General features: G+C 36.2%; 1 protein-coding gene across 16 annotated transcripts in view; it reads left to right on the forward strand.

Annotated features, from left to right (window-relative positions):
- Positions 1-12626, forward strand: part of NEBL (nebulette) — a 325606-nt gene that overhangs the window by 256611 nt on the left and 56369 nt on the right. For 13 of the 16 annotated variants that reach the window (XM_037006049.2, XM_037006047.2, XM_037006052.2 and 10 more), the window contains 5 exons: positions 346-459; positions 2067-2168; positions 6073-6177; positions 7870-7977; positions 11839-11949. The exons of the other annotated variants lie outside the window; for them this stretch is intronic. In XM_037006049.2, coding sequence (XP_036861944.2) covers positions 346-459; positions 2067-2168; positions 6073-6177; positions 7870-7977; positions 11839-11949 — 540 coding nt within the window. The remainder of the gene's footprint in view (positions 1-345; positions 460-2066; positions 2169-6072; positions 6178-7869; positions 7978-11838; positions 11950-12626) is intronic. 16 annotated transcript variants of the gene reach the window in all.

The following is a 12626-nucleotide window of genomic DNA, read 5'->3' on the forward strand; positions in this document are numbered from 1 at the left end:
TAGTTCGGTTGTGTTCTCAATATCTAATTGATCATAGATTATAGGAATGCAGAAATGGAAACCAATATTTAAAAATCCTGAGATCTTAGTGCGTAATTCTTGTTAATAGGATTTGAATTCATGCCTAATTGTATTTAAGATCAATGGTCAAGTAGAGGGTTTTTTAATCAAAAACTTTTTATGCCTAATTAAGTTTTATAAAGGAGAAAATATCAGGAACTTAAACTTTGCTACTATTTTTTGAAAGTAGCTTTTATGTGATAGAATTAAAAAGCAAATGTGTTATTTTGAAAGCATAAAGATAAATGTGCCATTTAATTCATCCTGTTTTTTCTTTTATGACAGATTAAATACAAAGAAAAATTTGATAATGAAATGAAGGACAAAAAACATCAGTACAATCCCCTGGAAAGTGCTTCTTTTAGGCAAAGTCAGCTTGCTACTGCACTGGCGAGCAATGTAAGTCACTTTGTGCCTCACAACTTGGAATTCATAGAAAATTATTTTCAAATCTTTTGATTCTTGCTTTTTCAGAATCAGCTGTGTTGTAATTACTGATACTTAATCAAGATCATGTAATTTCCAAGTCATTTTAGTTGAAAATACTGAAACATAGTGTCCTGAAGCTTTTTAAGAAAAATGTACTATTGTAATTTACCATTAATGGTTACTGATGACTAGTTAATAAATAGGAATAATATCACTAATAAAACTATTATATCTTTCATGAGTAGAAGTAGATTACAGAGTTTTACAGAAAAGTGGTGGGTAGTATCATTAATTGGCGGTTATGACAATAGTTAATTCATGTAATTATGCCTGTGAAATGAGGCTTATTGTAAAGTACCTCCTGGTACATGGTAGTTTATCAAAATGAAATTTCAGAAATTGTACTTGTGGTGGCTGGCAATTTCTTTCTTATCCCTTATGAAAATGCTGTGAAATACTGCTTCATAAGATTTATTTTCAATTCATGTCTTCAAAAGTAGTCAAGTTTCAACTTACAGGAAAAGACGCCTTAAATTTTTGTTTGAATTAGGCCTAGTATAAAAAGGGAAACATGGAAAAAAATGGATTACTTTGCTATAGTGGAAGGATGTGTAGGGAACCTTTTCAAGTATCAAGATGAACTATTGTTGTCCTGTTAGTTCAGCAGTTCTGCTTTGTTAGATCATGTGGGCCTTTCAGCTCCTGTCATATCCTGACGTCTCAATACATCTGATTTTCATTAATATTTAGAAGTTACTGTTATTTGTGTTTGCTAGTCAACAATTGAAATGGACATTTCTGTCTTTTAGGACCACTGGGAATATCAGAATGATTTCTTTTTATTTGGTTTATGTGTAAAAATGTAAAGCAAATACAGTTGGATATACTTAAAGGAACCTAGAGCGTAGTGCTGAAAGTGCAGGGCTTAAAATCAGATCTCCTCGTTTTGAATCCTGCTGCACCTCCTAAAATGACACCTTCTTCTTTGTTCCTTAGTTTTCTTGTCTGTGAAATGGGGATATTTAACCTACCTCCTAAGGTTGTCATGGCTATTAAACACTTAATACATATGACATGTTTAGGGAAGTGTTTGGCCCACAGTAAGTGCTCAATATATTTTCTATTGAAATTTTATTATGATTACTAATATTATTCTATTTGCAAAGCATTTTGTAAAAAAAAATAAAAAGGTCTATATGACAACAGGATAAAAAATGCCCAAAGCCCTAAAAACACCACAAAGCATAATTAAAATACAGTGATATTTCTTTATTCTAAAGAATAAATTTTACTCCCTGTATGTTTTGGAAACAGAATTTCTGTTAAAATTACTTGATTCTGTTAACATCACTCTGAATATGTAAACAGTGAAAGCAATTAGCAAAATATTTGTAACTCCCAAGAAGTAACTTTTTAAACTCAATAGTAGTAAATGAGCACCATCTAGTGGCTACTTGTAAATTTGTCCATCAGTTCACCACGAAATAGTTATTGATGTGTTAGAAGTAGTAATGGTGATAATGCAAAAGCAATATGTTTTCTTCTGAAAAGTATTTTGCTCCGTGTTATTTTCATAGGTGAAGTACAAGAAAAACATTGACGGTATGCATGATCCGGTTTCGAATCTCCCAAACTTGTTTCTAGACCATGCTTTGAGAACCAGCAAAATGGTCAGCAGAGTAAGTGTGTTGTTGGAGCAGCTGTAGGTGCCTGGCCGGTGGGCCTGTCGGAATGCCTGCAGCGCTCATGAGCACACATGCTTCTGTAGACGTGCCTTATGTCACTCCTCCCGTAACAACTAATCCATTGAAAAGTAGTGGTCTGCTCGCTTCAACCCCCACCAAAGCTGTGGCTTTGCAAGGGGGTTCTTGCTAGCTCTTTAATATCTCTTGAATGCAAGCTCTCTTCCTGAACAACACACTTCCTAGTGCTGCTGGCAGTGTTCTTTCTGCCTTTCTTCTTCCCTTCCTCTCTCTTAAGTTGAAGCCACTTGAAGGCCAGGCTTAAGTCAGAGACCTTTCGTTTTATGCAGACCAGAGCAGAGGGTCTGGTATTTAATTGTGCTCTGTAACATAAAACCCTGTCTTAGGTTATTTTGTATTTTCTCTGAAAATAAATCCTAAAACCATTTGCATTGATACTACACTTTGAGTCCCATGGAGGTTTCCATGTTTCCTTCAGTGCAGCTAGGAGGGGAGGGTCATTTCTTCATATCCTGCTGAAAATATCTGTGTACACTGCTAAGTGGTCATTCCATCAAAACTCACCTTCTGGACAATGTTCCATGCACTTGGTGCGTCCTGGCCCTGATCTCACCGACTCTCCTAAGTGGTAACCCTGGCTCACCTGAGCCTCTTGGTGCATCTGGGCCCTGATCTCACCAACTCTCCTAAGTGGTAACCCCGGCTCACCTGAGCCTCCACTCCACCTCAGAATGTCCCATGCTGATGATGAACTCAAATTTGACCTCAGGTTATTTCTAAGCTTATTTTAATAATTACCCACTCACTCAAAATTGTCCAGATTTATTGAATTTCTCCTTTGGGCCAGGTACCGATCAGGTGGAAAAGTATGCAGCAAGGAATATGAAAAAAATGAACATAGTCTTCAGGAGGTGTGTCCACTGTCATGAGTTTAAAAAGCTGTAGTCAAAATCTGCTTCCCAGATTATTAAATGATAAGACTCAGCGTTAGTTCAGGTTTGAAAAGGTCTACATTTGGCCCTGAGATATGGAAACTTCTGTTCATTGTACTGTAATCCCTTTCTCCACCCCCACTGGTGCTGTCCTTCTTAAAATGTATTCTGTGTGTAAATAATTGCAGAAAGTTCTAAATTAATGAATTCATTAGTTGATGAGTTTTTATCACTGGACGTCAGAGGAAGAGCAGTCCATGGTTCTTTCCCATCTATTGAGCAGGCAGGGGAGCTTTGAGGCTGTCAGGCGCGGAACCAGACCCAGCTCAGGACACTTCTTTAACGCTGTCCTGCCATTCCAGGGCTCAGCCCTGCTCCTCTCACACATTCCTCTGTTCCTCAAGCAGCTCTTTTTCAGTTTCACATTTTCCTCCATGACTCATAGGGTTGTGTGTAAAAATCTATGTTTCTATTCTCTGAGCCTGCTGCTTTCTCCACTGTCCAGTCTTTGACACCCAAGTTTGATCACTATGGTGACATTTTCCTCTTGCCTATTCCTCATCCATACTTGGGTTAAATTTCTTAAGGACATGAGTATTCATGTGCAAATAAGCCAGGGAAAATATCATGGTGGTAATTTAAAGAATTTGGTGGTTAGAGAATGCATGCCACTCATAGGCAATATTTCTTTTCAAGAATATTGACCTTTATTGTGTAATGGTGAAAAATAATCTTTTAATATAAATTGTTTCTATCATCTCTTCAAGAGAAAAAAAGTGGAAAAGTCATATATTACATTTTATATAATTATATACATTTTGTACATTATTTTATATACTATTTATAAACTTTAAGTCTCTGTTCAGGTGGTGCTTTGGCCTAGACTATAGATTTTTTTTTCCCCCATCAAAAACTTGTGACTGAGTGATTACTTTGTGGGAGAGAAAACTTAAGACTCAATAAATGTATTACTCTGGAGTGTCTACTTATTTAAGTCGTATGACAATACATTGGCTCAAATTTATTGTATGTAGAATTGCCTTTTTAAAAATTTTAATGTAGAGATAATTGGAATTTTGTTGATTTATGAAGGCAACCTAATTTTAGTAGAAGATTAAACAGAAGAATGCTTAATAAACAGACATTCTACCAAAACTAGTTGTCAGTTTGTTATGAATGGCTGTTTTTTAAAGACCTCTAAATGTCTTCGGTGTAAATCATAATTTAAAAAAAATTTAATGTGTAGTGTGGTAGCATGAAATTAATGTTTATGTGTTTGGACAGCCATAGTAATAGACTTTTTGAGGCAATAGTTTCCCTGGAAAAATAGAACCCTAATAGAGAGCCCTAATAGCATTCAGTTTCTTTTATAACTTTGCATAAGCTTAAAATACATATTGTTTATTACTCTAACTACCACTAGGAGGCAACAGAGATTATTATATAAATAATAGCGAGTATTGAAAACTGCAATCGTAGTTCAAATTGGTTTTGTTTCTTGTTTTTTTATAGGCGTTTCTGAAATTCTCTATAACTGAAATAGATCATTGATTGGAGAGGGTATTTATTGAATTTCTCTTAGTACATACATCCATTATTCAGGCATCATATCCTAGGCTTTATTAGTTCTCGATTTTAACAACCTGGAATATGTCCTAGCATGTTACATTTGGTTTGTGATTATTTTATTAATACATGTTATAAAATAACTTCGAATTAACTTATAAAGTCTCTAAGTATATTGTTACCCTTGAGATTAGTTTTTTTCTTCTTTTAATTTGCAGAGAGGCCAAAGTTTAGAACTTGCTCTCTTTATTCAAGATTTACTTTGTGAGTGCTTTCATCAAACCTACTTGATTCTGGTTAGAGTTTTGGGAGATACATGTCTGTAACAACTGAGAGCACCCAGTGGCTGTTCCCTTGCCCCCAGGGACCAGCAGTCCTGGGCTTCCTCCCAGGCTTCCCACCTCCGGCACTGGGCCTTCTTCCATTTCCCCCGCAAAGGGCTGGGCAGCTGCTGAGACCCCAGTGTCTGTTCTGTTATGACTGGCTCTTTTATGCTCACCGCTTTCTCCACTCTGCACAGTGTTGCCATTTCTCAGCCGTCCTCACTGCCTGTGGACCAACCAACTTGAGCTTAAGGCTCTGTGGCCATGAATCTTTGTGGGTTACCATTTATCTCTAAAAATCTTTTCCAAATATGGCAAAATATCTTGGTGTCCCACCTCCAGTGATAGAATCCTGAGCAGTTCCACTGCCTATTCTACCTGGAGTCCTACAGTTGTCAGATTTGACCTCCTTACCCACTCTGGGAGCTTCCAAATTCACTTTTTTTGTCTTTATGTCTACATAGTAATCTTCGGCTAATTGCTTCACCTTAAAAATTCAACTGACTGTGCCAGATTCCTCAGTTTTTCTCCCAGGCACCTCCTCCTCTCTCCTTAAGGAAAAGTAGTGGAATTATTTCTCACCCTCTCATGTCCCTGGTGGCCCCCCCAACCTTCCTCCTGGCTGAGCCCTTGGGTACAACCTTTTTCTTTCCTCCCTCCAGCTTTGCTGTCCTCTGTTCCTTCTTTCGTTCTCTTGTAGACACTATGAAACTCATTTCTGTTCAAGGGTAAGAGCCAGACAGATCGCCTTTATTTTACCCCTCTTGCTGGTTCACATGAGTCCGGTCTTTCTGTTGCCACTCCCCAGTGGCGTGAGCGTCTTGTATGTTGCATTTACTGCTTCTCTTGGGTGTTTCCTATGCTGTTCGCACTGGCCGCCTGGAGCTGGTCTGTCTTGCCTTGCTGGTTTTCCTCCGTGACTGCAGGTGGGAACCTGAGAGCAGCTTTTGCAACTTTGCAGCTTTTATTGGCTTGTGTCTTTCACTTTGCATTCCTAAGCCTTAGTTGCTCTAATCAGTTTCTTTTTTTCTGAATTTATTTTCATGTCTTCTCCTTTAGCGAGAGTACAGAAAGCTTTTTGAGGAAAACAAAGGAACATATCATTTTGACGCAGATGCTGCAGAACACCTGTACCATAAGGGCAACGCCGCACTCCAGAGTCAGGTAACACACCCTCCCCTCCGGGCCCTGGAACCACACCTGCCACGCACCTTGACCAATAATGTGCACCACTCAAAAGAACATACGTTTTGAGAAAGTGAACATCGCTCTGGAAAATCTCAAACACTATTCTCTTTAGATTTATAGGGTTGGGGAAGCTTGAAGCATGTTTAGAAACAAAGCTGTTTCATAAAATAACAGTTACTTCCTACAATTCAAAACTTGCAATATATCAATTAAATGACGATCAAATCTCATGATGACTTCAATTTTTATAGTGTGCTGATTTGTCTTTTGGAGCTGCAAAATTAATTTTCCAGCTTCAAAGTTTATTATAATTCTCAATTATAAGTGTTATTAAAAAGGGAAAACTATCTTACCAGTGTATTCTATATTAATGTTCCTTTCAACTATGAAATTCTATGTACTCACTAAAAGAAATTTAAAAAAAATCCTCACACTTTAAAGTTATCTAATTTTTTAACTTGTGAGTTGCAGTAGTTGAAAAAGATGTCAGTCTAGCACCTATTAGGATAAAATTTTACATCACTCTTTTAAATGTGTTCTATGGGACATAAATTCCACAATGATTAGATACACACCTTCATCTATTTAAAAATATAAAAACCAGCTCTCCTTTAAAGTTTGGAAATACACTTTTTTTCCTCTTTGCATTATTTTCGTATCATTTTTCCCACAAAATTTTATCCTAATGTAGCATATCATACTTTAAACACTTTATTGAGCCCTCTATCATACTATCTGAAACAAAAAGGCCTACAAACAGGAATTTTTAAATCTGTTATATTTCCTGCAGCCACAAAATTCTAAGTATTGAAAAATTGCTTTCAGATTTAATTCTCATTAAAACTGTTATTATTATACAATTTAAGAAACAATTTTTAAAAATAGTTATTAAACAAGAATTTTAATGACAATACATTTCTGGATGAAATGAATCCATGATCAAAACTTTTCTGTGAATTTAATTTAAAAAGGTATATTGCTAAAAAAAAGCCAAACACACCTGTAAGTCTAGTTTTTGTTATTAGGAAATAGAAAATATTAATCATTGTATAAGCTGAAATAAGATGGAGATTGGGTATAATTGAAATAAATAATTCATGATATGACATTTTTAAATATGCAGAAGGAAACTGAAAGAGTGCAGTAGAAGCTCTGTGTGTTACTCAATGTCCATGGGAAAATTCAGTGGTTCCTGAGGACATTCCCTTTGACAGAAAGATAGAGAATCACACCTATGTTTTCATTCTTGCTCATAATTTACTGATAGACATCCAAAGCGACCACAGGGATCTCTCTCTCTCTTTTTCTCTCTCTTTGTCTCTCTGTCTCTGTCTATGTGTGAGTTTGTACACGGTGTGTGTATTCATATATAATCCCATATATATGCTATGTATCTATTTATCCTAGCTATCTAAATACTTCATACAAATCTTAGAACTATATTATATAGTAGTTCTAAGTTATTTTTATCCCTTGAAAGATAATTACCTGTTTACTTTTTTTGTAATTAATGTCATTAACCACAGGGAACCCTATGATGAACGTAAATGGCCAGAATAATGTGACTTTAGAAAATAGGATGACTAATTTTGGACATATTTATTTTACTTGGCTCTTTGTATAAGGGCTTGTGAGCTTTATATGCTTTTTATATTTTTTTCACTGAAGGTTAAGTACAAAGAAGAATATGAGAAAAATAAGGGGAAATCAATGCTTGAATTTATTGAGACACCATTATATCAAGCTTCAAAGGAGGCTCAGAAGATGCAGAGTGAGGTGGGTCCCTTTGATTTATCATCAACTGTTTAATACATATTTGATGTGTTATCATGTGAAAGGAACCAGGAAACTGGTTCAGAAGGTTGAGTGGGTCTAGAAGAAAGCATGCTAGATCCCATTCTAGATTGCCTGAGTCTTTGGGAGTCTCTGGTTCTGTTTTTCCCACTTGGCAAATATGGGTATCAGGCCAAGTGAGCTCTTAACATCCCTTTTAGCCCTCACATTCTATGATTATAAAAATTGACAGTTTCAGGTTGTGTTCATGCAAAACTCTGATGAGTAGGGAAAAGAATGAACAGGAAATGAAGAGCTGATTGCTTCATTTACCTTTCCCCCCCGCCAGTGGCGATAGAACTAACATTTATTTAATACTTACTCTGTGCTAAGTAATATGCTAAGTGCTTTATATAATGTCAACTCATTAAATCCTTTCAAAATAATGATGGTTTCATCCCTAGATCGACAATGCATCCAGTGAAATGAGTTGTCTTACTTAAAATCATGTTTCCAGTGAATGCCAATGTTTTAGGACCTGGTCAAAGTCATGAATGATTCTCTTTTCTCTGGTAGCTCATTTAATTGGTTCCTCCCCAGTCCCCAATAAACAATGTCATGTAAGTTTTCAAATATCAAGAGAAGAGATGAGTTAAGAATTTTTTTCTGCTTATCCATCTCTACCTGAGATCCTGCTAGGTCACATCCAGACATTCCCACACCAGTATTGCCATGTGCCAGCAAAATTTCTTTGACTGATGCTGGATTTTCTCCCCTATGTTTCTGGGGACCAGACACAGACATGGAAGATTTTTGTCCTCAGCTAACATCCTAGCTCTGTGGATACAACCAAGTTATTACAACCTGAAATATCAGGCAGTGGTATCAGCTGATTACAATCCCATCCAGGGATAGTTAGTGGATAAGATCTATTCTCTTCTCCAATAACACCATCAAAACAGGGGGAAATGATAACTTCTAGACAATAAAACTCTCACGGAATTTTATAAACATTATATGTACTATTTGTTGAAATGCAATCATTCATCTTTTCAGGGAAAGGGTCTTCAGACATTCCTGTGGCTTGTTGAATCATTAAAGTTGTTTAATGTCTTCTTCAAATGAGAGAGGAGAAAATAATAATTTGTAATTTTCATATCCCAAGTCTTCCTAAGCCAGTAAAAGGGAATTTGATCAAGAATAGTCAGGTGAATATTTTGACTAAATAAGCTATTTGTTTGAACTGAACTGACAGAGCTGGTAAATTTGGTCCAAGTTTGGAAGCCCTACAAAAATGTACATTTAATGGGATAATTCTTACTGGAATAGCTTAGTCTTAGTTTGGGCTGCTAGAACACAGTACTGAAGACACGCTTCAACAACTGAACAGTTGTGGGGGCTGGTATTTGATGATATGGAATTTTAGATCCTTATCTGTTGTCATAGTCTCTCCTTTCTTCACCCAACTGTATCTTTGACTCCTGTCAAGTATGTTGTTTGCATGAAGATGCCGGTCAAGTTCCAGGACTCTCTGGTTTTCCAGTCCTTTCTCTTCCTCCCTGAGCTGTGCCTTCCTGGTCACTCGAGCTTTAGACCCACCCTGTGAAATGGGGTCTGATGGTCCCTTTCTTAGAGTGAAGGACGGAAAAGTGCTATTGTTTCTACATAGGCATGTTTCCTTATTCAGATCTTGGAAGTTTGATAAGTACCACTTTACTTGCCCCATTGATGTGGCTGTACAGTACAAAGGGAAAATAAAATGTTGACAACTTAAAAATAAATCAGTCAAATGAACTGGTTAATTGCTTTTGATCAGCTGCTTTGACATCAGGTACAACCAGCTTTAACGTTTAACTGGAGTAATACATTTATTCTATGTTGTAGAATTAACTTTCATTGGGGGCCATGTGCGTCTTTTTTAATATTGGCTTTCAATTTTTGCTATCCTGATTTCTGGTGTCATCACCAGGGGGGATTATCCTTTGCAGAGGCTAAGGCATGTTTTTTCCTTTAATCATAGCTGGTGGCTATTAAATTTTTAGGCTCAGCAATTATGTTTCTGCTCAGCAGGGTTTGAGGAGAGAGAAATCTTCCAACAGAAAATATCTTTGGGCCAAATTTATACTCTAAACGCTAAAAAAGATAAAATATCTAAAAATCTTAGACCAAGTTTGATGCAAAAGATGTCTTTAAATATAGGACCAGTAAATTAGACACAAAGAGGACTGTCTGGCTTACAGGTGGTGTTTATTCCTAAGAGGTAAACTTGACTATGAGCTTCCTGAAGCTGCAGACAGGTAAAGGTAAGTGTTTATGATCTCTGGAATGGCCTCTAGTGTTTTGTTACAGCCTATAGTTATTACTTTCTCCAAATGCCAGATACAGGTTTCATCAGTGTGTTTTCTAGAAGAAATCTCAAAGTCTGCCTTAGAAAAGGTCTTACAAATACAACTCTCCTAATAAAAAAGCATATTATAGGTTTTTTTCCTAGTGTGTTGGCCAGTTCTAGTCATAATCAACCTTCCCTAATGACTGACTTTAGTAAAATAACTTTTTCATAGGAGAATGGCTTTTTGAAATGAAATATCTGAAATAAACACACATATTTATATTTCACCTTTTAAAGAATCATTTTTGGTCTGGAAATGCCCTAAGTTCAGCCTTATGACTGTGTTATCTCAGTTCTGTGTAGGAAGAGGACAGTTTCTCATTGCTCTTTGGTGTATTTATAGTTCCTTTAATTCAGAATGTTCTCAATGCAACTTCTTAATTAGCTTTGTTAGGTTTTAGTATTTATAAAACATCTGTTGTGGACTTTTTTGGTGGCTCTACATGGATTATTTGTTAAACAGATGAATAAAACACAAATGTGTGTGAGGCAATGACATGCTTCTCTGTAATAAGTATATTATGAACCTGGAAATAGATTTTAGTTTTGCATTAATAATAATCATGCAGAATTTGTTCATTTTTGTCATCTTTGTCATGCAATCTGAATAAAATATTTAGTTGGTAAAATGTGGGCTCTTATTTATTCAGTATTTCACATGGATGGATATTTTTGTTATTGTGAGAGACTGTTCTCATAGTCATAAAACCTGAGTTGCCATTGGTTCTCAATGTGTAGTTCAAACACAAGAATTTGGAGAATCATAGCCAAAAGGTGGCAGAGGATGTAAAATGGCCAGGTGGGGGTGTGGAGTTAGGCCTTCACAACCATGTCAGATTCCCCTTGTCGTTTCTTGTGGTGAACTCTTGCCTAAAAGACAATTTATCAAATTCAAGGTAAGATTCTCCTCACAGTGTAATTGATTCATATCAAGTTCCATAGATGGGAGAGAAATATTCCCAATGCCAAAATCATTCAAGGAAAACCTTCCCCTGCAGCCTTCATTTCTACAATTTAGAAATGGTCTTTCCTAAATTCACAAAAGGTCCATCAGAGGGATGATGAGAACCCCAACACTGACGCTATTTTGTGTTGAATGGCCTTCCATGCAGCCCAATTTCCTTCCAGCAGATGGCCATTAGGGTGAACCAGGCAGGTAGTTTAATCAAACAGCCAACTTGATTGGTTCTCCTCTCCAAACAGGCTGCTGTCAACAGTAATAGACTAGTAAGACATGAAGCTGCCTCCCTTAGAATGCTTTCCCAGAGGGAGTGGGTGCTTGATGATTCTGTTTTTGTTTGCCTGAATTCTAAACTTAATGATACATTGGAGTTATCTTCCTGTTAATAAGAAGACTGAGGTGGCAGGGTTATAGAAGAAAAACATTGATTTTGTCTGGGAACTCTTGTTTTAGTATCTTTTCAACTGTCACTGATGTTTTCTAAATTTGAAATTATGTGGTCTTAATTTAACAGAAAGTCTACAGAGAAGATTTTGAGAAGGAGATTAAAGGAAGGTCATCACTGGATTTAGACAAGACTCCAGAATTTTTACATGTAAAGTACATCACCAACCTTCTGAAGGAGGTATGATTCTGCTCTTCACTCTTAAACACTACAAAAGAAAATGAAACGAATAATCTAGGAAACATTTACTTATTTGTCCTTTAGTTCAGTGTTTGAGATATTAATTCATTACTTTCCTTTTCTTTGACCTTTGTCTTAATGGAGTTTTTCATTTTCATTAAAAATTGGAAAGTGTGTTAACCTTTGTATTTAAAGTTCATGGAAGAAATCAACCAGAATTCCTGGGAAAACTTGAAGAACATTCAGATTTTGTGTTTTGGTAGAAAGAAGCTAAGTAATAAGTTTTATAGCCTTTTTAAAAAAATACCTATTTTGAATATGAGTGAGGCAAGCTTGATTCTTTCAAACTTAGTTATTGAAAATGCATATTAGAAACAGCTTTCTCTGTGACTCCCCTGCAGTATTCTTATGACATTTGACATTGGAAATGAGGTGCTTGCCTGTGAGGATCTGGATCATTATCTGGCACATTATGTATAAGTGGATTGTGTTCAAAGTAGGGAAAAAATAAATATAACATAGGAACTCATGCTGATGTTTCATTGTATTCTCAGCAGGATTCCCCCACAAACTTAGTGGTGCATGTTGGTTCACAATTACTGTATTAAATGTGTTGGACATCAAGGTATTCAAATCTAACAATTAAAAATATTATGCTCATAATCCATCCCTTTAAA

Source organism: Manis javanica, chromosome 2, assembly GCF_040802235.1.
Source record: "Manis javanica isolate MJ-LG chromosome 2, MJ_LKY, whole genome shotgun sequence".
NCBI lineage: Eukaryota > Metazoa > Chordata > Mammalia > Pholidota > Manidae > Manis > Manis javanica.